General features: G+C 47.5%; 3 protein-coding genes across 3 annotated transcripts in view; 2 read left to right on the forward strand and 1 right to left on the reverse strand.

Moving 5' to 3' along the window:
• Positions 1 to 2881, reverse strand: part of ARL3 (ADP ribosylation factor like GTPase 3) — a 31396-nt gene extending 28515 nt beyond the window's left edge. Inside the window, exon 1 of the mRNA XM_054581434.1 lies at positions 2757 to 2881. Within this exon, the coding sequence (XP_054437409.1) occupies positions 2757 to 2759 (3 nt within the window). The 5' untranslated portion in view covers positions 2760 to 2881. The remainder of the gene's footprint in view (positions 1 to 2756) is intronic.
• A 99-nt stretch (positions 2882 to 2980) lies between these two features.
• On the forward strand, positions 2981 to 15768 carry SFXN2 (sideroflexin 2). The gene is made up of 12 exons (XM_054581435.1): positions 2981 to 3179; positions 7374 to 7558; positions 7740 to 7910; positions 9073 to 9171; positions 9932 to 10007; positions 10311 to 10396; positions 11612 to 11672; positions 12032 to 12098; positions 12721 to 12770; positions 13113 to 13162; positions 14764 to 14811; positions 15585 to 15768. The coding sequence occupies exons 2-12, from the start codon at positions 7398 to 7400 to the stop codon at positions 15682 to 15684; spliced, it is 969 nt and encodes a 322-aa protein (XP_054437410.1). The 5' UTR covers positions 2981 to 3179; positions 7374 to 7397; the 3' UTR covers positions 15685 to 15768.
• A 4713-nt stretch (positions 15769 to 20481) lies between these two features.
• WBP1L (WW domain binding protein 1 like) overlaps positions 20482 to 24849 on the forward strand; it is a 55863-nt gene continuing 51495 nt past the window's right edge. Inside the window, exon 1 of the mRNA XM_054581436.1 lies at positions 20482 to 20665. Within this exon, the coding sequence (XP_054437411.1) occupies positions 20576 to 20665 (90 nt within the window). The 5' untranslated portion in view covers positions 20482 to 20575. The remainder of the gene's footprint in view (positions 20666 to 24849) is intronic.

Raw genomic sequence — 24849 nt, forward strand, 5'->3', positions numbered from 1 at the left:
CCCATAACTAGCTTAAATGGAACTGACTTCAATTTATTTTTACCCCTTTAAAATAAGGAAAAAAATTGGTACTGCCCAATAAGACCTTATTAATTTCCAGTAATTCCTATAGCCTTGAGGGGAATAACTTCACCCAAACTTTATCTTCTTTCTCCTCATCTCTCTACTAAAAAAATATCATGTTTCTTGAGGAACAAAATATGGGCATCTCCTCAGAAAGACTGTGGGTTCCCACTTCACCAGAGTCCTAATGAAAAGAACATTATAGGTTTTAGAGTTTTATAGATTTGTATTCAACTCCCCTATATGTGTAACTCTAGGCACAGTTAGATCTAGAAAATGGGAACGATACTTGTATCTTGAGAAAAATGTCAGGAAGATTAATAAGGTACTGTGTATAATGCATGGCGCATAGTAGACATTCAAAACGGGTGTTTAATTTTTTTTTTTTAACTTTTCACTATTTCTGACCAGAAGACATAATCTTGGAAACCATCTTCAAATGCTGAATATGCTTGATAATTACCACTAGGCTCACATATATAGGAAGTAGTCTGTAAGTAATTCCTGAATAAAGGAGTCATCTGTTAAGTAACAATAATTAATTATGCTCTAAAATTACTGCCATTTTAGTATTTCACCAAGGACTTAGAATCATAAAGGAGGGGTAAACTAGCTGACCTTAAATGTTCAAAGAAACTGCAATGGATTTTGGTTGCAGTACTCTCCAAATTAAAAAAAAAAAAGTATTAGTCGTAACTGAAGGTTAAAAAAACCAAAAATCAACAACCGACTGTTCAGTTGTTCAGTTACCATGGGGGCCCATGGGATTCGGGATGTGACACACTTAATCACATCACTGATTGTTTAAATTCCATGTTCCACTTTCAGTTCTAAGAATAGCTCACACTTTTGGAGATGGAAAGAAAAAGTATTTTGGAAATCAGATAAAGAATCCAGAATAATTTGTCCTAATTCCTTATTGTTCATTTTAGGAAAAAATAAAAACAAAATTTGTCTTGATCATTGAATAGAACAGTCGTATACACAGTCAATATAAGTGTTGTATACACAGTCAATTTGTTGTATACAGTGTCAATTTGCACCTAGAAACATGAGCAGTGGTTACTTTATTGAGGCCTATAATTATAAATGAAACAATCATGAAATCACACAGTCCACTAAATCGATAAACTGGGAAAAGTTAGGCTACTCTCATGCATTTTTCATTTATGATGACATCTCATTCTCTATTGGTTGGAATGCCTTTTCCATTTCAATTCTAGTCATTTTCTTTGTAAATATTTATGTTTATATTCATTTGTTGAGAAAAACTTAGCCTTTAAATGGAGAGCTCATGTATAAACAATTAATAAAAAGAAAACATGTAAAAATCTGTGTAGCCCGAGGTTAATAAAACTGCAGTGTAGCAAGTGTGAAATGTGATTGGCAACTTCAGATCAAATAATTCTACTTCTTTAACAATCTGACAATGTAAAATAAATTGAGATTTCTTTTTTCCCCTATCAAAATTTACTCACTGGATTATCTGACCAAAGTTACATATTTTTTTCTTTGTGGACATCTAGGTTTTTCTTCTAAATCAATAAAAGTGGTATAGCATTTCTAAAAGTCAAAAAGGGACTGGGGTTGGGGGTAGGGAAATAACTGGCTCTTTACAGGTGGTAGGCCAACCAATCTGTTCTAGATGCTTCACAATCGATTCTTCTTTGCTTACTCTAAAACTACTCAATTTCATTTTAACACTCTCCAATTAACAGAATCAAAAAGGAACACAGTATCAACGGTCAAATGTGTCATACATTATAATTTACAGTTTTTAAAAGAGTTTAATTATATCTGACAGCGAAAAGGACTGCCCCAAATTGATGCCCACTCTTCAATTTTAATTTTCCATTCTCATTAGGTTGGAGGCCCCAAGCTGAGATTAAGACTTTTTGGTTCTGGTGTGGTCAAATGCAAAAGAAGGTTGCAACAGGTCTGAAGGAACTTCCGTGAACCAGGCAGCAAATTTGCCTCCAGCAACATGGATTAAGCGCGGAAGGGAAGATTGGTCATCACGTACAACTAGACCTTGCAGAACCCTCTGCAAACAAGCAACTCAGGACTGCAGAAGCCCGCCCGCCGCGCACACACCAAGGCGGCGTAAAATCCACCAGGCGTATCTTCCCAGCGGCGCCTCTTTTGTGTCCTGGGATTTAAAACCCTCCCCACACACACCGGGACATCGGGAGGCAGTGGAGCGCAGTCCACCTTGCCCCACGGTACCTCTAGGGCGACCTCAAACGCAGTAGCGATGGCCCTGATCCTCGTTTATGGCCAGGCCCAGGGGAACCCCACTTTCCGGCGCCGTGGGCAGGCCGACTCCATGGGAATATCCAAGCCTGCGTGCGGAGCCTGCTCTTCGCAGCTCCTTGGATTCGCCCTCCTCCCAATCCCCAGGGTAATGATGAAGTCCCGGCTCCTAACCGGGACATCCACACACCCCTCCAGACCCTTTCCCTAGCTTTGGACCCGTTGCAAGCTCCGCCTTCCTCCCCAGGCCCAGGTCTCTCTCCAAGGCCCACACTCTTGGGGCTCTCCGCCGCCCCCCGAAACCAATCCAGGACCTAAACAGCAAGCTGAGCATCATCCCATTCCCTCCTTGGCTCTAAGCGCAGTGCCCCGCCCTGGGCTTGGGGACGAGGCTGGGGGTGACCGACCGGCTCAGGAGGGGTCCAGGCCCCCACACTCACCATCCTCCCGCCGAGTCCCTCCTCCTCCTCCTGCCACCCCCCGTTACCAGGGGCAACTAACTGAGGCACCGCCCCCCGACGTCTGTCGCACGCACAGTGGAGGAGCAAATCCGCTGAACAGAACAGGGCGGGGTCCAGCTTCGCTTTCCCCAAAGTGCGCAAGCGCGCCAAGGTACCCCCTCACTGCTCAGGCGGGCGGCTAGAGCGGCTGGAGGCCACTGCTAGCTGATAGAAACTCAGGAACCGTGACAACTTGTTCACGTGGCCGGAGGGCCTCCCGGCCCGTGATTCGTCGAAAAGAAGGGGCATGAAAGCGGGGAGAGGGGAGGTTCCTGGGCAGAGTTCCGCGTTGCATCCCAGCGAGGCGTCCAGAGCGGGCTGCATCTCCAGGCATTTGTCTTAGAGCACTCTTCCCGGGACCAGGTAAGTGGTCTTGGGAGGAAGCCACTCGCCATATCTACCTCCAGTCCTTATGTCCTGGAAGGGAGCTTGTATTTCTGCCCTGACTCTGCCCAAGCTGGGCTGCTGAGCGGGCTGGGCTTCCACCTGCTGAAGCCACGTGGCGAGAGGAACGGCCAGAGGCTGCCCCTAGACCTCTCCCTTACGGCCCCCATCTCCTTCGTCTGTCAGTTTGAGGAGCGGGGGCGTTATGGGTTGTGCATCCATCTCCACGCACCGGTGCTAAAGTACCTATTGGAGGCGCCCAAGTGGTGGGAGGCCGCCTGTCGGAGGTAAAAAACAGCCGAGGGCTGGCCCCGAGGCCTAGAGTGAGCTGACATCGTGGGCGAAAGGCATTTTGGGATGGCCGGGGTTTGCTAAGTTACATTGGACAGAGAGGTTCAGCTTCTACAGTCCCCGAGGAGGCAAGAAATGGGGCTGCACTTCACGCAAGTCAGAACGAGAGGGATTTGGGGAAAGTTGGGAGGTGCTATCTCGACCACCTCTCCGCGCGGAAAACTGGAAGAAGAGATCACAAGGAGCCAGGTGTATTCTAGACTCTGGAGACACAGCGGCGCACAAAATGTTCCAGGAGGCCCTACCTTCCTCACTGGGCTCTTCATCCAGTTATTAACCAGCTGGTCTCTGCCTCCTGTGAGGTCCGACCACACCGTGCTTATATCCTATGATTGCGCAGACTGGTCTTCGTAAACTACGCATCTGATCTGGTCACTCTTCTTAAAAATGTTTTAATGGCTTCCTGAAATTTTCAGGGAAAAGTTCCAAGCCTTAGTTTTTCGTGTGACTCTGTTCTCTACTTTCTTAGCATATCGACCATATTTCTTTTGAAAATTTTTTTTAGTGGTTGCCCTAGAGTTTGCAGTGTACATTTATATCTAATACAAGTCCACGTTCAAATAACACTGTACCACTTCGCTGGCAGTGCAAGGACCTTACAGTAGAGTATTCCCAGTTCCACACTCCCATCCTTTATATCAGTGCTGTCATTCATTCATTTCTATTACCCACAGCTATAATCACTGAGTATATACTGTTGTTATTATTATTTTGAACAAACTGTTATCTGTTTGTTAACTGTTAACAATTAGAGTAATAAAAATAAAGATATTATCTTACCTCCGTTTGTTCCTTCTCTGACACTCTATACACAGGTCATAGCTTATGACCTATATCATATTTTTTCTCTCTGAAGAGCTTCGTTTAACAGCTCGCAAGTCAGGTATCTTGGTGACAAATTCCAAATTCTTTTAACTTTGTTTGAGAAAGTCTTTATTTCTCCTTTATTTTTAAGGGATTATTTTGCTCAGTACAGAATGCCAGGTTCCTGAGGGTTTTTTCCTTCAACACTTTAGAAATATTGCACCGTAGTTACTCTTGCTTATGTGGTTTCTGAAGAGAAGTCGGATGCAATTCTTATCTTGGCTGTAAGGTTTTTCCCCCTTCCTCTAGCTTCTTTTGTTTTATTTTCTTTAATCTTGATTTGCTGTAGTTTGATTATAATGTGCCTAGGTGTAGATTTTTTGGCATTTATCTTGCTTGGTGTTCTCTGAGCCTCCTGGATCTGTGGTTTGGTGTCTGTCATTAATTTTGGAAATTTTTCCATCATTACTTCAAACATTTCTTGTTTTCCTTGCTCTCTTCTCTTTCTGGTATTCCCGTTATGTGTGTGTCACAACTTTTGTAATTGTCCCAGGGTTCTTGGCTATTCTGTTCATTTTACATTCCTTTTTCTCTTCAATTTTCAGCTTGGAAATTTTCCACTGACACTTCACTGATTTTACTTCATTGATTCTTTCCTCATCCATGTCGTCCTTATCAAAGGCATTCTTCATTTCTGTTACGTATTTTTGATTTCTAATATTTCCTTTTGATTCTTTCTTAGAGTTTCCGTTTCTCTAAGTCTACATTATCCACCTGTTCTTGCATGTTGTCCACTTCCCTATTAGAGTCCTTAGCATACCAACTATAGGTCTTTGAAGTTCCAGTCTGATAATCCCAAAAATCTCTTGTCGTCTGGTTCTGATGCTTGCTCTGTTTCTACAAATTGTGTGTTTTGCCTTTTAGTATGCCTTGTAGTTGTAGTTATTTTTCCTTTTTTTTTTTTTTTTTTGTTGTTGTTGTTGAAAGCCAGATATGATGTGTATGAGGTTTTATGTTTCTCTGGGAAGTAGTTAGGCTGTGTTTTCTGTCTCCTGAACCTGTAGATGCCAAAGGCTAAAATTTCCTTTGGTGTCCTTGTTTTTGCCTCCCCTGTTGTCTTTGGGTTTCTAGAGACTTCTTCAATAAGATCTGAGACTGGCAGTTCTATAGGCCTAAGATTAGGTCCCAGTTTTTGAGCAAGCCTACAGCCCTGGACCTTCACAAGTGTTCCTTAGTCTTCCCTCACTCCCCTAAGGTGAGACAGGAAGGCTAGAAAGGGCTGGAGTTGGAGATTTCCCTTCTCCCAAATCATTTAGTTTCTGGTAAAACAGTCCCCTTTAAGGGCAGGCCTTGTTAAGAACTGAGGGCCCTGGGTGTGCTTTGAAATAAAATGGCTATTTTTCCCATCTTCCTGCTGGAAGCACTAGGGGATACTTTTCTGATCTTCATCTTGAGAACCTAGTGGGCTCCTGGAGGTAAAAACCACAAGTGTGCACCCCGCTCCCGGTCCAAGATTGAGTCCCTGCTCATCTACACTGAGCTTCCAGCAGTTCGCCAGTTACGGTCTAAGCTTTCCCAGCCAGTTGCCCCATCAGTGGGCTTCTGCTCCCGATGAGCTGTGTTGCTCTGTACCTGCCTGTCTCTTCAGGTTTGGGGGCAGTGCTTTGCCCTGTGACCTTGATTCTGTGATGGGTCTAAGAAAGAACTGTTGACTTTTAGTTGGTTCAGCTTTTTCTTGTTGTGAGGACAGGAGTGACAATGTCCAAGCTCCTTTACATGTCAGACCTGCCATAGCTTTTCAAGATGTAGATTCCAGAACCCAGCTATAGAGGAGAGCTCTGAAGTAAATCAAGGTGAATTAAAATCCTGGCTCTGCTACTGGCTAATGCTTGTGTGATTTGGTAAAGTTATTGAATACTTACCTGTGCCGTGGTTTTCTCATCCAAAAAATGGGGTTTTATCTTACAAGGTTATGGTGAAGATGAATTTAGAAAATGCATGTTAAGCACCAAGCAAAGGGTGTAGCATAGAGTAGGAGCTCAGCCATGCGAGCTGTTACCATGATCCCCACACACACCATTCAGTGCTCTTCCATCTGCCAAATTTCTACACATCCTTCAGAACATTGTTCATTTCTTGTGCTAACAAAGTGTGTTCTGGATCCCTCATCTCTGTTAGATATGGCGACCATATAATTGATCATCCAAATTGGGACACTAGAGAGTGAAAGCGGGTGCCATTAATAATTGCCCCGTGCCAGCAGTCCTGGGCAAACTGGGAGATATGGTCGTCTCAGTTTTAGGTGCCTCTTCTCTGGCTTTCCACTGCTCCCGGTGTCTGTCAGCAGCATCGTTCACTCTGCTGTCTGCGTTGATTTATTTGTTTCCCTCCTCGAGGGCAGGCATGGTGCCTCACTCGCAGCCGTGGCCGGGGACCTCCCGCAGGGCCGTAAGCACTGTACACACAGACACTGAAGTGATGGAAGTGGTCATGCCATGTTGACTTTCATCTTTATCTGTGATTGTCTCTATGTTTAACGTGGTCCCGTGCCTTCTCCCTCCTGCAGGTGAATCTATTCTATCTTTTGGGGCCTCCCTCACATTTCACCCCTCTTGGGAAGCCCCCTTTGAGTACTGTGTTCCCCCGCTCCTCCACCTCTGTTTCTGCTCATCTCCTATATTACTGTTGCTGTTTATATTATACACTGTCCCACTGGTGGCGGGTTCTTGTTCCCGGGTCAGACCCAGCTCCCCAAGGACAGGCACTGTTTGTCCCTTTTCCCGGTCTCCACCACAGCATGATCAGACAAGGGGCTGGCCACCAGTAGGCACTCAGGAAACACACACTGGTACCCAGTTGCTGTCTCTGGTGCCTGGTCACTTGAGGCCTTCACAAACCGAGCTGGGTGACGGCAGTGGCTGGTGAAAGCAGGCAGCCTACCGCAGTGGGAGGGGCTCAGGGGCTCGGGGGTGGGCTTTCATTCGGGGCAATGTCCTCATTTTTCCTGTACTCCGTAAGTCCTCAGTTTTGTGTGTGAGCAAGATGGATGCTGACCTGTCTGGCTTTAACATCGATGCCCCCCGTTGGGACCAGTGCACGTTCCTGGGGCGGGTGAAGCACTTCTTCAATATCACGGACCCCCGCACTGTCCTGGTGTCAGAGCGCGAGCTGGACTGGGCCAAGGTGATGGTGGAGAAGAGCAGGTGAGCAGTTAGGGGAAGGGCCGGAGGCACTGGGACAGTATTGATGAGTCTGCCGGGGAGGAGGCGGAAACGGAAGGTGAGGACATGGGCAGAGATCTCAGGAAGGAGGAGAAGTTAGAGTAGGATGACTTGAGGTGGGGGGAACAGGGAATTAAATCTGCCTCTTGTCCCTGGGTGATAGGATGGGGGCTGTGCCCCCAGGCACGCAAGTGGAGCAGCTGCTGTATGCCAAGAAGCTGTATGACTCGGCCTTCCACCCTGACACCGGGGAGAAGATGAATGTCATTGGACGGATGTCCTTCCAGGTTCCTGGCGGCATGATCATCACAGGCTTCATGCTCCAGTTCTACCGGTGGGAACCGGGGACAAGGCACTGGGAGGTGTAGCCACTTGGGTCTGCTAGGTGGGGAGCGATATTACGATAATACTACCAATAACCATCATTATTGAAACTTGTCAGATACTAGACATGTGTTACCTCATTTAATTTTCTCAACAGTCCTTCAGGGAGGTACTATTATTTCCACTTTATAGATGAAGAACTGAGATTCTGGAGAGGCTATATAATGTGTCCAAGTTCATACAGCCAGTTAGTATTGGTAGTTGAATTTTAACTGAGGCAGTCCTTTCTGGAATGCTCAATGAGTAAACTGTCCCAGTTTCCTCTTTAAGAAGTGCTTATGTTCAACAATAAATTTAATATATTTTTATAATGTAATATCCCAGGGAAAAAAATAGGAAGACCCTTTCAGCTCGGTTGGGGAGAGAGTAAAATTTGTAGCTGCCGGATATGTGGCTCCTCCCCCTGCCTCTCTTCTTCCCTCCTCTCTTCGCACCATGCATTCATTCATTTGAGCTGGGCCTTGGGCCCTAGCTGTTAGAAATATAAAGATTTTAGTCCTGCCCCAGCTCATGTGGCTCAGTTGGTTGGGTGTCGATCTGCAAACCCAAAGGTCACCAGTTTGGTTCCCAGTCAGGGCACGTGCCTGGATTGCAGGCTCAGTCCCAGGTTGGGGCGGGGTGTGTGCAGAAGGCAGTCTGTCGATGTTTCACTCCCTCTTTTTCTCCCTCCCTTCTTCTCTCTGAAATCAAAAGAAAAATAACAAACTTTAGTCCCTCCCCTTAAATAGCTCCCAATCTTGTTGAAGAGAACAGGAAGTAAACGGTTAGAGTCCAGCTTGCCAAGTGGTAGGTTGAGAAGACAATATGGGGTGGTAGGAGCAGGGGGCATAGACTGTCTCAGAAAGGGCAGAGGAAGGGTCAGAAAGGTTCCAGGGAGGAAGTGATCTCTCTGCAGGGCAGGATTTAGCCATGTATGGAAGAGAGAGAGAGAGAGAGTGTGTGTGTGTGTGTGTGCGCGCGCGCGTTTGTGTTCGTCTTCCAGGCAAAGGGGTGAGACTGCAAAAGCCCAGGTGCATAATACATGGGAACAGTTTGGGAGCAGCTGGTAACATGGCATGACCTGTGTGTACCAAGCCCTCACTTCCATTCTACTCTCCTCTCCGTGCTGGTAGGACGATGCCAGCAGTTATCTTCTGGCAGTGGGTGAACCAGTCCTTCAATGCCTTAGTCAACTACACCAACAGGAATGCAGCCTCCCCCACGTCAGTCAGGTAGGAGGCCTGAACCCCAGGCTGTCCACGTGTCTGGAGGAGGTGGCTGTCCTTTTGTTTCTAGGGTTCTCAGGCTATCAGTCCCCTCTCCCCCGGGTGACCCTTGCACTGGACCAAGTCTCCCTTTTCAGGGTTTGGAAGTGTTTTCTTATGCTGAGTCAGAGTATCTTCTTCCTAGACCAAGTCAAAATGTGTTCATTCTAAAGGTGTTCCTTCTACGTTCATTCTACAAATAGTTCTGGAGTGTGTATTTTAGGCCAGGCATGGTCCTAGGTGCTCGGGATATATGAGTGAGACATGTGTGGTCCCTCTTCTTGTGGAATTTAAGGTCTTCTAAGGAAAAAAGCACAGCGATTTCAGATTGTGATTGCTGCCATTAAGGAGAGACACAGGTGACAAGACAGAGAACCGCAGAGAGAGGTATCCGTGCAGACAGGCTGGTCAGGGACCTCCTTCCTGTGGAGCCGACATTGCTGCTGAGTTCTGAAGGATAAGGGTTTAGCTATGGAAGAGCCTGGGGAAGAACGCCCTGGAGAGGGAGCAGCAGCATGCGGCAGTTCTGAAGTAGGAAAAACGCTGGGCATGCGTGTTTAAAGTACGGAAGGGAGGCCCTGGAGGTGGGACCATCATCAGACACCGAGGGCAGGTCACGTGAGCTTCTCAGGCATGAAGCCTCGTTTCCAGACTCTCTCACTCGAGCCATGGTATTACCCTCAGCAAGAAGGGCTCCCTGCTCCCAAGCATCTCTCTCTTCCACTAGGCAGATGGCCCTTTCCTACTTCACAGCCACAACCACTGCCGTGGCCACTGCTGTGGGCATGAACATGTTGACAAAGGTACTGTCTGGGGCTGCTGCGGGCGTGGTGGCCACTAGAGGGCAGCAAAGTCCCAGGAAACTAGGTGTTTTCCCGTCTGGGTATGTTGGGGTGTAACGGGAGCTCAGCCAATTGGTAGTGAAATACAGCAGGGCTGTCCCCAGGTTGGTCTCTCTGGAACCTTTGAAGGAGTTTGGGTTCCCAGATGAATGTCTGGTTGTGTGGCAGTAGCGAGGTCTGATTCTTGTTTTGTAGTCCTTAAGCACCCCCAGTCCCATCTGGCAGTGAGCCTGAACAACTCCCATTGTTTCCTTCCCCCAACAGAAAGCTCCACCCCTGGTGGGCCGCTGGGTGCCCTTTGCTGCTGTGGCTGCTGCTAACTGTGTCAACATCCCAATGATGCGACAGCAGTAAGTACAGGGATCCCTTTTCCTCCCTACAAGCCACGAGGTCAGCAGGGACACGGAGACAAGACACCAAGGCAGTGGGTGGCTTCTTGGGGCCGGGATGGGGGTGGGGGGCTGCTGGGCTGTGCTTCTGAAGGGCTCCAACAGTGATGGCCACGGGAGTGACGGGTAGCTTAGGTTTCACCTGTGATGAGTGTGTGGCAGTCATTTTTTGGCTGGCGTGGGATGGGAGATAGGGTAAGCCTGTGGAGTTTGATACTCGATCATGTCCTTTCAACTGCAACTGTATTTAAGTTGTGAGCTCTGCCTACTTCCAAAGCCCTGGGGACGGCTTACAGAATGAAATGTAGCAGAGAGAGGTGTCCAAAGATAGAACAGAGCCAAGAAGCTTTGAAAGAAGCCAGAGGAGTAGATAGGTGTTTTCCAGGCACCCAGTTCTAAGCTTTGCAGCAGGGAAGGTAAAAGGAGAAACCCGTTGTGTCTCACAGTTTTTATTTCTTGACTAGAGAAAGCATAGATCTTTCCTCTGTCATAAAAGTGAATGAATGATGTAATATACGTAAAGCCCTCAAAATAGCACCTAGAACACAGCAAATGCAGTGTGTTAGCTTTTATTGCTACTGTTGTCATCATCACCTTCATCAGCATCACCAATTTCTACAAGCAACATTTTCTTGGAACTACCAGTAAATAGAAATTTATCACACTTGCTCTTGCTGAAAGAGCACATGACGAGATAGTTGTGCGTACACATTACTCCTCTCCTTGTCCCCTCCCGCATCCACTTGCTCCTTCCTATCAAATGAATAAGTCCCAGCCACCTACCTGGTTTTGGGCTGAGTGCTGTCAGGAACTGGCCTGAGAATAACAGCCAGAGGAGCCACTGTTTGCGGCGCGGTCACTCGGCGTCAGGCACTGGACTGAGCACTTTGCAGGCACTATTCTGTTTTATCCTCACCAAGTCCTATGAAGTGGGTGCCATGACTGTCCCCATTTTGCAGAGGAGGATAACTGAGTCTTTAGAAGGATTATGGAAGTAGCTCATGATCAGACTCTTTCTCTGCAGTTTCAGGATTCAGCCGAGGCAGTCTGGGCTCAGGACTAGCTCTCCTAACCACTGCCCTGGATTGCTTCAGAAATAGGTCCCCTAGTGTGCCACATTGCTGTCTGGCTTCCAGCACCCCATTCCCAAGTCCAGCAACTCCTGTCTGTATTTAGGGAACTCATCCAGGGCATCTGCGTGAAGGACAGGAATCACAATGAGATTGGTCATTCTCGGGTGAGCAGAGGCCTCCCTTTGCGTGGGAGGAGGGGACTCCCTTTCATACCCTGTCCTGTTCTTAGGGGTCAGAGCAGGCCTGGGCTCCACCAAAGGGTCTCTCTGACTCTACTCTCATTCCCCTCAATTCCCCCTGCACATCTCTCTTTAGGACATTTCCCATGTCCTTTCTCCATCATTTCTGGTCCCAGAGCCCTAAAAGTCTGGCTGGGTGGGTGAGGATTGGGCGAAATCACTTAGCCCCAGCAGTTCCATCCCTTCCCCTAGACCAGCTCATACTTGGTGGTGACCCTGACCCTGACCCAGCCTTGGATACTGGATAAGGTCATTACTGACCTCTTACTCTTTTCTGCCCTTAGAGAGCTGCGGCCATAGGCATCACCCAAGTGGTTATTTCTCGGATCACCATGGCAGCCCCTGGCATGAGTAAGATGGGGAAGCCTTCTCTTCCGGTGGCCCCTGGAACACATGGTGGAGGCCTCAGCCACACTCAGCTTTGGGGTGGGAGGTGGTGCCCCAGCCTCTGCTGCCATGCGTCTCCTACGGGTTGGCTTGAGTGCTGAAAGCCACGGGAGGACCACGCTATAGTTCCCAGATCATCCATTAATCTGACATTTTAAGTTCTTTTCATTCAACACGTGCTCCTTCAGTATCTTCAATGTGCTGGGCACAGTGTGGGGTGCTGGGGAAACAGTGGTAGAGAGAATAAAGCCCCTTCCCTGGTTGTGCTTCCAGCGGGGACGTGTTACAGAATAGGATAAAACTGTCTGTTTGCATGAGCCTCCAAAGATAGTTTGTAGCTTTGAAGACACTTTGCGCCTGGGGTACGTGTTCTGTTATTGCAGATGGGCTTTGGGAAGCGCCTTCTGCTGGGACTTGGGGGCCGAGTCAGAGTGGCCATGTCTTCTTCCATTCTACCCCCAAATGGAAAGTGTTCTCTGGCACTCCTGCGGGAGGAGGGGGAGTCACCGGTCCCTGGTCTGACTGCAGAAAGGGGTCTCGGGGAGAGTCTTACAGGTCCCCCCAGTTTCTCCCTTGTTTCTTTCAGTCTTACTGCCAGTCATCATGGAAAGGCTGGAGAAACTGCGTTTCATGCAGGTGAGTGGGGGTCCCCTTAGCCTCTTCCCTGCCCGCAGCCCCCCAGCCACACCTGTTTCTGGGAGCTCCTGATCCTCTCGTCCATCCCGCCAGCCACCAGCCTCCCTCTCATCAAGTAGGGCCCGTGCCCGTCCGCACTGGCTGCCCGCTCTAGACTCCAGGGCCGGTTGCTTGGCCTATGTCTGCGGAGAGCAAGCGGAGCCCCTTCTCCCCGCTGAGGGCCAGCAGTTTCAGGCCTGCGGGTTTCCAGCTGATTGATCGCTGGTGGGTGGGGCAGGTGTGGGGTTCATCTTAAGGCACATAAGTCCTGTGTGGGTCTTTCTTTTGTTTGTTTTTGTGCAGAAAGTGAAGGTCCTGCATGCGCCACTGCAGGTTATGCTGTGTGGGTGCTTGTGAGTAAATGTTTGCTTGGTTTGGGTTCTGTGGTGGCTGGGGCACCCAAGATCTGTCTCCTTGTGTCACCTGGGTTGAAGAACGGGTACTCCTTTACCTGACTTCAGAAGTGCCCGAGCTCAGAACACCTTTGGTCCGTCCGGAGCGCTCTCACCTCGCCTTTCCTGGACCGAGCCAGGCTAGCTCGGCTCTGTGCTCACGTCCGCACGGAAAGCGGGGCGCTTGAGTGCCCTCCTGTCCCAGGGTCTTCCCTTAAGTCTGGACAAGGAACAGAAATGATGAAACAGTCTCACCGGGAAAAAGGAATGATAATTATATGACATGATTGAGGTGTTAGCTAACCCCAAAGAAATCATATTGTGATATATAAATATCAAATCAACACATCATGCATCTTAAACTTGTCCATTGTATATGTCAGTTGCATCTCAAAGATAAAGAAATAAACAGATAAAATAAAGAGACAAAAATGAAGAGGTAGCCCGGGGCTGTCAGGTGTCCCAGCCACACGTCATGGCAGCGTTTTTGGGTGCCAGCCGTTGACTGAAGACGTCCCACCACGAATCATGCTTTATGGGACGACAGGGCTGATGGCAGCAACGACAACTAACATTTACAGAATGTGCCTGCTGCGCTAACGCTTCACAGCCGTAGTTCGCTTGGCCTTGTCCACAGAGAGCAAGCGAGCCCCTTCTCTCCTTCAGGGCCATGGAGGAATATATACTGTGTGTGTATATATATCACCTTTCACAAAAAAAGAACCCAAGGCTTGGAGGGATGAAGACACTGGCCCAAGGGCTTATAGCTGGTGCTCGCTGGAGCTGAGAAGGGTCCTCAGCAGGCGTGACGCTGTACTTCTGCTAATCGAGGGAGCGCCCAGTGGGCAGTTCGTTATCACAGGCCGGGCGCTGTGCCTAGGTTATCTCATGGGATCCTCACAGAAACCCTGCGAGGTCGGCTCTCTCGTCCCTTCGCAGCTGGCTCCAAGGTAGTAATGCGCCCCAGCTTGTGCAGCTTTTTAAGTGCCAAAGCTGTGATAGGAACCCAGGTCTGTTAGGCTCCCAAATCCTGTAAGACATGGTCATGGACCCGCATCATCTGAAAACGTGTTAGCAATAAAGATTCTTAAGCTGTTCCCCACACCTACTGAATCAGCACTTCGGTGAGTCCCTGGAGTTGTCTGTACACACTGAAGTTGGCTCAGCCCTGCCCGTTAATGTTCTCTGACAGCCCAGACTTTCGGTGACTAGAGGAGCAGGGCCTTTGGGTTCACTTCCCTCGGCGCCTTCCCCACTCATGGGCGGGGACATGTGGTCTTTAGGGTTGCCGCGTGCGCATCCAGGTGATATCTGTGCTTGAACAACAGGGGCCCTTAGAGTAGGGAGGGGGGTGCAGGCAGGCTGATTTCATTCCGTGCGGGAATGGGTATCCTGGCACCAAGAGGCTGGGAGGAGGGGTGGAAGGAGAGGCGCTGTGGGGCCAGCTGGGGAGGCAGGCCAAGCGAACAGGCATGTCCCTGATCCTTCAGGGGGCTCAGGAAGGGCGCGTGAGGGTCTGTGGGGAAATGTCCCCTAATGCTTTGGTTTCTCCTTTCTTCCAGCCTCATCTTCATGGTGCCAGTGGCGTGTGGGCTCTTCCCACAGACATGGTATCAGCTGCTCATTCCTTACTTTATTTTACCAAACGCCCTGTCCCTGCCCTCCCTGACCTGCTTGCTGTCCCAGAGGAGAGAGGGAGGGGTAGGAAGGGCAGTGTTTGACCAGGGACAACTACCTGTGAGCCTAGACTCTGGGTCTCTTATCCCCGCGTACATGGTAAAGCGGAACACATCTCCAAGGGGATGAATTTGCTCCCTCCCAGAGGGGCAAGGGCTGCCTTGGACAGAGAAGGTGGGGAAACAACAAGAGACTCTGTCCCGCTGGTTGATTATTACATAAACCTCCCCTGGCTGCATCTGGTCTTTGGAACTGAACATGGGGACAGGTACTCATTTTTGCTCACGTTTGCCAGACAGTAGATGACTTGAACCTCTTCATTTCCCTTGCATGTAATGGGAGAGGAGCGTCAAGCAGGTGGGAGGAAGAACCAGCTCTAGGAGACCAGCCGTAGCTCGAATATATACCGAGAAGGTGCCAATCTCTCATTCCTTAGTACTCTTAGCTCAGTAGTCATCAGTTAGACAGCTCCTGTGTTCCGAGCCCTGTGCGCGTAGTCTTGTGGGGAAGATGGCAGTTGAGCGCCAGGAAGAAGGAAGTCGGGCCTAGGTAGAGGTAAAAGCAACATACTGTGGTGAACAGAGGCCACTACTAATTCTGATGGAAAAATCGGGAAGGGCTTCTTAGAGGTGGCATTTGAGTTGGACTTTAAGGGTCATTTGCTGCTGCCCAGTTGGTGTACTCATAACCCCTTCTGTCTTCTCAGTGAATTGCCAGTTTCCTATCTGGAACCGGAGCTCCGAGACATCATCAAGGCCAAATATGGAGAACTTGTGCCTTCTGTCTACTTCAATAAGGGTCTCTAAATGCCCCAGCCCAGCAAGGTCGAGTCTCTACCTGCATTCACCAGCTCCTCCTTAGCCACCAGGGCCCTCATTCCTCTTTGCCCGCAGGGCCTGAGGCCGGGGGGCGGGGGGGGGGGGGGGTGGGAGCAGGGGTGCAAGGATGCCTCTTGCTTCTACTCAGGTACTTGGTTTATTGGGCTCCAGGGGACAAAAGTGAACAAGGGGAAAAAGACCAAATTTTCTATATGCTCCTCCCTTAACTCCCCTCCCCTGGAGACCAGGAACTGAGTCCCCATCAGGGAGAAGTTGCTGGGACCTGAGAGAGACGCTCAACAAACTGATTGGAAAAATTAGGAAAACTTTGGGATTCTGATTCCAGTCAGGATTGGGGAGGAGCCCCTGGGACAGAGGGAAGCTCCTCTTCCCTTTTCCTCTTCCACATCATCGTCTCTGAAGCTAAGGAACCTTTACCCACGCAGCTCTAGTTAACATAGGAAGTGGGGGGGGCCAGTCTGTCACCTTGGGGCTCATCTCCCCCATTCTTATTGCCCCAGTCAGAAAGGTCCTTTGGGGGTGCCGCCAGCCTTGAGTTTAGCAGGCACCTAAGAGTTCACAGTGCTAAAAACGGTCACTTTGTGAGGCAGCTGAGTTCCATGGTGCTTCAAGCCCTGTCTCTTGACACCAACTTTGTTCTCCAACTCTGTTACCTCTAAAATCATGTCTGATTTTACTCCCGTGTTTAAAAGATAATTCCACTAACTGTGCGTAAAAAGGATGTATGTAAGCATTAACTACACATTCTAATGGGTATGATTTCCTGGCTGCTTCCCTCCCTCAGCTCATTAGGTTAAACACCAAAGAAAGACTGGTGTGTACTGCCTAGGAAAGGGAAGTTTTATTTGGATGCCTGTAAGAGAAAATGAGCCGAGACCAAAGAGCCTTAAAGGACACAGCAGGGCACAGCCACTTGCCCTTCCCAACTTGGCTGCTAGGTGATTTCTCAAGCTCCCTGGGGGACTGTTGTGGCATCCCTGGGGTTGACGTCTGTATGACTTTCGTCTAGTAGAATTTGCTGACTATCCAAAGGATACCACTGTGAATTGAATAAATTTCGTGAAAGGGCACAATGAACTGTTTGCAGACTGAGTTAATAATGCCTGGATGGAAAGCCAGATCTGGACTTACTTTGGCCTTGGCAGAGAGGAGGGTATCACAACTTTAAGGGGAACCTACATGGCTGAAGCCAAAGCCATTGTTTATTTCCCTTATTATAAGGGAAGAATCTACCTCTTTGCTGGAAGCTCCCAAGGTCTCCCAGAATGGGGGCTGTGTTGCTCCAGAGCAGGAGTTGACAAACTAGTTCAAGGGCCCAAATCTGCCCACTACCATTTTTATGTGCCTGGGAACTAAGAATGATTTTTATTTATTTATTTTTTAACTGTTAAAAGATTATTTGTTTTTAGAGAGAGGGGAAGGGAGGGAGAAAGAGGGAGAGAAACATCGATATGTGATTGCCTCTCATGTGCACTCTCCCCCCGCCCTCCTGGGGGCCCAACCCACAACCCAGGCATGTGCCCTGACTGGGAATCGAACTAGTGATCCTTCGGCTTGCAGGCTGGTGTTCAATCCACTGAGGCACAGCAGCCAGGGCAATTTTTATGTTTTTTAAGTTCTCACCTGAAGATATGTTTTTTTATTGCTTTTAGAGATGTAAGAAAGGAGGGAGAGAAACATCAGTTAGTTGCCTCCTTTGTGCACCCTGGCTGGGGATTGAACCCTCAACCTAGGTATGTGATCCGATGGGATCGAACCGGGAAGCTTTTGGTGTGTGGGATGATGCTGCAACCAATTGAGCTGTATGCCCAGGGCAAGAGTGGTTTTTACATCTTTAAAGGGTTGTAAAGGAAAAAACAAAATATGACTGGGGCCCATTTTACCAATATGTAGCATGTAAAACCTAAGATATTTACTCTGTGGTCGTTTACTTGAAAAGTTTCCCCTACTCTGGAGAAATAGCTCTAAAAAAACATGCACCATGATCACCTAGAGAGCTTGTTACACACAGGTTGTAGGGCCCTCTTCCCCAGAATTTCTACGTATGTAGGTCTGGGGTAGAGCCCGAGAATATGCATTTCTGGTAATCTTCCTTTTTTACTACTTTTTAAAAAAAATTAAACTTATTGGGGTGACACTGGTTAATAGGATATTATAGGTTTCAAGTGTACATTTCTATGGTACAAAAATCTGTATATTGTCCTGTGTGCTCATCACTTAAAGTCAAAACCATCTTCCGTCACCATATATTAGGGCTCCCCCCACCACCACATTGCTGTGTCCATGAAGTTTCAATTTTATATTGTGCATGCGAATGAAATCATGCGGCTTTTAACTTTTTCTGACTGATCTGTTTCACTTAGCATAATATTCTCAAAGCCCATCTATGTTTCACGGCAGACCAAGATGGCAGTATTTCGTCTTACGGCTGAGTAGTATGCCATTGTGTGTATGTACCACATCTTTCACCAGTCCTCTGTCAGTGGACACTTTGGTTGTCTCTCTACGTGCCGCAAGTGAAGGACCACTGGTTTAATGAAAAAAGGCCTCCTCCCTGTGGTAAAGTACTGGCTGCAATTTAATTTTCCCCTCATTTTTAAAAATTAAAATTTATGCAACTTACATTCCTCCTCTTAAAGTGCACAGTTTAGTGGTGTGTAGTATACTCAATGAAGTTGTGCAACCATCATCACTAATCCCAGCACATTTTCATTACTCCCGAAAGAACTGTATTAGCGGTCACTCCCCTCGTCCCCCAGCCCCATCCCCTCACAATCCCCAATCTACTCTTCTGTCTCTATAGTTTTGCCTATTCTGGACACTTCATATAAATGGAATCACATAATATGTGATCTTCTGTATCTGGCTTCTTTCACTTACAATGTTTTCAAAGTTCATCAATGCTATAATGTGCAATTTTTAAAAAAAGATGTTATTTATTTTTAGAGAGGGTAAGGGAAGGAGAAAGAATGAGGCAAACATCAATGTGTGGTTGCCTCTCGTGTGCTCCCCACTGGGGCCCCGGCCCACAACCCTGGCAGGTATCCTGACTAGGAATTGAACCGGTGACCCTTTGGTTCACAGGCTGGCACTCAGTCCACTGAGCCACATCAGCCAGGGCTATAACATGTGCAATTTGATTTTAGCTGATGTCTGAACAGAAAGGTCTGTCTTTGAGCTAGTTTTCTTAGGATAGGAGATTTGGCTTCAGCTTTGCCCCTTTCCAAAGGCAAATAGGAAAAACCTTACCAGAGCTCAGAAGCAGTTTCACATTGGTGTTCTTTCAAAAATCAACAACTTTTCCCTTTCAATCCCAGTTTCTTAAGCCTCCTGGCATTCCTACTCTCTTCATAGACAATTACTTTTGGGAAAAAGTCTGGAGTATGTAGTGGCTACAGTTCAGAGGCACTCTTAAAATTGTTTGCTCAAACTGTATCTCAACTCCATTTTGTAAGGCCTCTGCTTTCTTTCAGTTGGCTCCTGGGAGATGTGGAAATAAAGGTGGTCAGAGTCACTAAAGTGACTTGGTGTGGGAAGGGCTAACCCAGGCTGTGCAAGGTTTAGTGTTAGTCCTGTCCGGTAGCTCAGTTTTCAGGATTTCTTAAAAAAAAAAGAATAAGACTTGGCGTGCCATACAAAAAGCTACAAGTTTAGTAGGAGGGCAGGCAGGCAGATAGAGATTAGATACACTGTGGGGGAAGTATTAGGCCAATCTCTAGAAGAAACAAGAGGGTGGGAACTAGGAGCTTGTGAACAGGGAACTGTATGTGTAAGTGTAATAAAGTGTACTGTACTATACAGCACAGCACATTGAGGATCTCTTAAGTGTTCATTTCAGTGTGAGCGGAATGTGTGGGTGGCAGGATAGAGAGAAGTATGTAGGAACCAGGACAGAGAGGGCCATATTAAGGAGTTTGGGCTGTATATCTCATAGATATTTGAAGTATTTTAAGAGGGAAAGCCGTGAGACAATAAAGTGTGTGTGTGTGAGAGAGAGCATCCCTGCTGTGGTGTGTGAAAGGAGACCGTTTGTGTTTAGCCAGAAGATGAGAACATGGATTGATGCAGTTAGGGTGGATTTCAGAGCTATTCTTGAGGTAGAGTCAATAGAATTTTATCCCTGGAACTTGGGGTGACAAAGCACTGTGCCTCAGGTAAACGTACTACCTCAAAGGGAATTCAAGTTGACCTAAGCTACCGTTTGGGCAGTTTGAGACCAGGAGAGGGACCCTGGGACCAGAGCTGTGCTTCGAAACAAAAGATATCAAGAGGTCTTTAGACTGCAGTTGTTTTATTCTTTAGGAGCGCTCGGCTGCCTTCTAAACAAAGACCAAAAACAAACAAACAAAAAATTTGCTAATACCATTTAGAATCACCACACTCTTTTTCTTCGTTAAACCCTGGGAATCTAGTACTTCCGCCACACTCAAAATGGCTGTATCCGAATTAGACTTTTCAATAGTACACGTTTTAGGTGGCCCCGCCCCCTGATCGGACCTACTTCTGCTACTCTTTGTATTTACACAGCCCTGCAGCACTCAAGATGGCCCAGCTTCCTCCTACTTTTCATTGGCTGGACCCCTCTGGTTTTCCGTCTTTGCGGGGTGGAACTTGGATTTGATCGACAGCTATTTCGGTCAATGGGTGAAGTGCAGGGTCCAATGAAGCGCTGGTACAGGAGGACCTCCCCAGTGTATGGGAGGGTGTTTTGGTTGGGGTGGAGCAGAGCCGGAAGCGGGAGGGGGGAGAGTGAAACAGGAAAAGAAGGGAAGAAGGAAGAAGAGGAAAGAGGAGGAGAGGGAGGAGGAAGAGGGTGGCGGCGGCGGCGCCGTGGCGGAGGAGCAGGAGCAGGAGGGGGATGGAGAGGAGAAGGCTCCTGGGTGGCATGGCGCTCCTGCTCCTCCAGGCGCTGCCCAGCCCCCTGTCAGCCAGGGCTGAACCCCCGCAGGTAAGGGGGAGGGGCGTCCGGGCCAGCCTGGGCGCCTAGGGGTCGTCGAGGCCTGGCTGGAGGGGGCTGGAGACGGCCTCCCTGATAGTTGGAGGAGGCTGAAGGAGTGTCGTTGCCAAGAGTTGAGGGGTCGCGAAAGGGACAGCCATGCGTGGAGTGGACAGAATCAAAGGGGGCGTCGGTGTTTAGCTAAGGGACACCTGTTTCGGGGTCAGGAGGGCGGCAGAGGCTTGGTGCCAAGCGAGTGCGGGGCCTCTGAGATGGCAGGTCAGGTGGGCTGGGATGACTGTGACTGAATAGCGGTGCCAGGCTGGAGGATGTGGGGTACATTCGTGTCCCCCGTGGAGCAAGTCCCCTAGACAGCGATGTCGCGTGTACGTCTGTGCGGGTCGGAGTAGGAGGCTACTGAGCTAGCCTGAGAGGGAGGAGGGGCTGAGAGGATATTTCTGGCTGGCCTGGGGCAAGTTCTGAGGGCACCATTTTTAATGGTGTTGGAGTTAAGTGGTTGGAGGCAGGACTCTGGGAAGGCAGGTGGGATGAATTAGACCGGGACCCCTCAGGAGGAGGGCACACTTGAGCTCTCATAAGCTCTTACTGGTAGGCTGGCTGGTCTGGGCGAGCCAGTCCTAGACGCTGATCTGGGCCAGCCTAAGGCTATTGAGCAAACGATGGTGCTGCAGACGGAGCACCCCAGCTTTTCTTGCTGGGTGGCTTGCTTTTTATCCAGGCAGAGAAGCTGGCTTGTGTTGATTCCAGCTCAGGCGGGCATTTCGAAACCTTAATGGGAGCGTTACTCTCGGTGCCAAGTTGGGTGGGGTGCACTAGGGGTAATCCCTCCTTTCCTTGCATTTGGCAAGGCTTTACCGTTCTATTTTCTTCACTTTCTACTCCCTTCCCTGTCTTTTCACAGTGTATACAGCTTAGCGCTTAAACTTTGTGTCGTGATCAAGAGTAGAAGCAGAGTCCCAGCAACAATACTTATCTTTTCCCTGAGAGTTCATGGACTGCCTATTCACATAGATATGCTGCTTCGTTTTGCCCATTAGTATCCCTTATTTAAAAAATTCACATGAGATGAAATTCACGTAACTATTTAAAACCATTTAACCACTTAAAAGTGAAAATATTCAGTGGTACTTAGTATATTCACAGTGTTGTGCAACCACCACCTCTATCTAGTTTCAAAACACTTTTATCACTCTGGGTACGAAACCCCCCACCCAGTAAGCAGTTCTGCCCACCTCCCCATCCCCCAGTCCCTGAGAACCACCAGTCTGCCTTTTGGCTCTATGGATTTACCTATTCAGAATGTTTCATATAAATGGAATTCTACAGTGTGGCCTTTTGTGTCTGGCTTCTTTCCCTTTAGAATAATGTTTTCAAGGTTCATCCATGTTGTAGCATGTACCAGTGCTTTAGTCTTTTTGATGGCTGAATGCGCCATTGTATACTATAAACTATAATTTGTTTATTCATTTACCTGTTGAAGTGTCCTGTTTTTCCCCAGAATATATTTATGTATATTAGAAATAACATGAAATGAATAGAGCTCATGTTCTAGGCTAGTATATTCCCTTTTCAAGGTCTGAACCCTTCCGTTTCAGACTTTTTTTGGGTTCTTTATTTTCCCAGTTAAAATTAAAGTAACAGGAGAAATAAATTTTCTTTGTCTATGAGAAAAGTTACAACCCTTCGGACTGGTAAAGTGAAGTATAAATGCTGACAGAACAAAACATAGAACAAACTGTTGCTTTTTCCTTTGCACCTGTTTTCATATCTCTGAAGGCTGTTCCCAATAATTAATCAATAACAGTGTTAGAGGGTTGATTTAGGAACGTGACGAGAGCCTTTGGAGGTGGGTGCCCAGGGCCTGTGGGCTGCTTCACCCGGATGGAGAGCGTTGGTTGTCCTCCTAGTTAATGATGGGAAACACCCATTCCTTTATTTCTTTTTTAAATCCTCACCAGTTTCTTTAGCCGGCAGAAGGTTGGCAAGTGAGGTTCCTTCCCATGTTATACAAGCTGGGAGGTGGCTAGAACATATGGGAGGGGATCTTCAATGTCATGCCCTACTTGCAGTTTGTTGACCACAGGTCATTCTCTTATCGTTTCTCTGGCACTTCCAATACTTATTTTGGGGACAGGGTGCCTTTTGTACTTTGTTCCATTTGGATGGATGCTTGCACTGACCAGCAGCTATTATGTGATTACTGTTCCCAGGAACAGTGTTTCTAATGAGTAGTCTCTCTCTTCCCTCCCCCTCCCCCCAACACATCCACCCCTACCTGTATTCCTGGCTCTTTCTGTCCGAGACTACTATTGTATATATCTGTAGTGAAATTTGTGTTTTGAATTTTAACCTTTGGAATGGAAGCTATTATATAATTATTAACTCTGAAACCACTACAATTTAGCTGATTTGGTTTGGGGTTTGGGGTTTTGTTGATTTTTGGCTTGTAGAAATCAGTAAAGAAAAAAAAATTTCAGAGACCGTATTGGCATAAGACCTTACTCCAGGTACTCCCTGTCCTCATTTCAACAAGTGACTTCCAGCGAACTCTGAATTGAGGAGGACTCTCCATACCCATTCCATGTTGAAATGATATGGGTACCTCATTGCACATTCCCCCTTAAACTGGCTCTATCGAGTACAGCCTTTTTTCCAAATGCATTTAATATCAGAAATACATGATACTGGGTGGTTTGCTTTCCCTCTTACTAGCTCTGCACTCGAACAGCCATTTCTTGCCAGCCTGGCTCAGAAAGTTTGTTAGCTTAGCTCAACTGCTGTGTTAGAAACTTAGACTTAACCCTCCTACAGTTCACTGCAACTCAGACATGAGCCCTTGAATCTATAAAGAATAAAAAAGCAGGAAGATCTCCAAGTAGTAAGGCCTTGGTATTTGTCTCTTCCGGTTAAATTATGAGTGTGATACATAGAGTTTCTTTCTTTTTTTTCTATTTTTGATTAGACTTAGCCAGAAAAATCTGACTGACTGGATTATTTAAAATAAAGCATTAGTTAAAATGAGTTAGCCAATGGCGGGAGCGCAAGTCTCTAGAGATGCAGTCGTTACTCTTCTGCTGCGCCTAAAACTTTTCGTTGGACGGCAGGAGAGGGGGTGCTCTAGTTCTTCCTATTTTTTCCCACTCCTCAATAGTATACCCTTGGTCCCCACCCCTTCTTTCCATTACCCCAGCTTTTAGTCCAGAAGCCCTTGTTTCTTAAAAATGGCATGTCAGTGCAATCATCAACACACCTTCTTGTAGAATAGTGGGAGAGGAGACTTCCAGATTCAAATTCTCTTTCCCTTATTTTCGTAGTCTGCTTTACACTGCCAAATGCGGAATTGTTGAAAATCATTACCTTGAGTTTCTGTAAGTCCTTTCAGTAGAATTCGGCAAATGTTTATTGAAATGTCCACTCTTTGAAGCGGGCTGTTATTATAGCTAGACGTTGGGAATCCCTGTCCTCAAGGAGCTGGTAATCTTGTTTGAAAGACAGAGAAAACACACGCAGTGATTTGTAATCCAAAGGGTTCAGTGCTGTAATGGAATTGAGGAGCAACTGATTCTGCTAGGGCCAGGGGAAGGTGGGGATTTAGGGTAAGTTTCTTGAAGGAAGAGGCATTTGGATGGGCTCTAAAGGAGAAGTATGATGTCCATGGACCAGGAAAGGGGAAAGCCCCTTCCAGTATGAAAGTAGGGAGACTTGGAGGGTGGGCTGTGGTTAGGTGGTAAAGGAGGCCTTTTACCCATTCATTGATGCAGTGCTGTCTGTCCAGTAGAACTTTCTGTGATGTTGAATTACCCGCGTCTGCACTGTTCATTTTGGTAGCCACTTAGCCACATGCGGCCAATGCGGCTAGGATAACTGAGGAACTGAATTTTTAATGAACTTTTTTATATCAGCTTTCTTGAGATATAATTAACATGTCAAAAGAGTCACCCTTTTAAGGTGTACATAAAATGTCTTTAGTAAGTCGCAGAGTTGTTGACTATCACCACTATCTAATTTTAGGACATTTTCATTCATCCCATAAAGAAACCCCATAGCCATTAGCTGTCCCTTCCCATTTCACCCACACCCCTGACAACCACTAATCTACTTTCCGTCTCTATGGATTTGCCTATTCTGGACATTGCAGATAAGTGGAATCGTGCACTTCTGTGGTCCCTTGTGAC

The sequence above is a fragment of the Pteronotus mesoamericanus genome, unplaced genomic scaffold, assembly GCF_021234165.1.
Source record: "Pteronotus mesoamericanus isolate MK-2021 breed Mesoamerican mustached bat unplaced genomic scaffold, CSHL_Meso_final contig_657, whole genome shotgun sequence".
Lineage (NCBI taxonomy): Eukaryota > Metazoa > Chordata > Mammalia > Chiroptera > Mormoopidae > Pteronotus > Pteronotus mesoamericanus.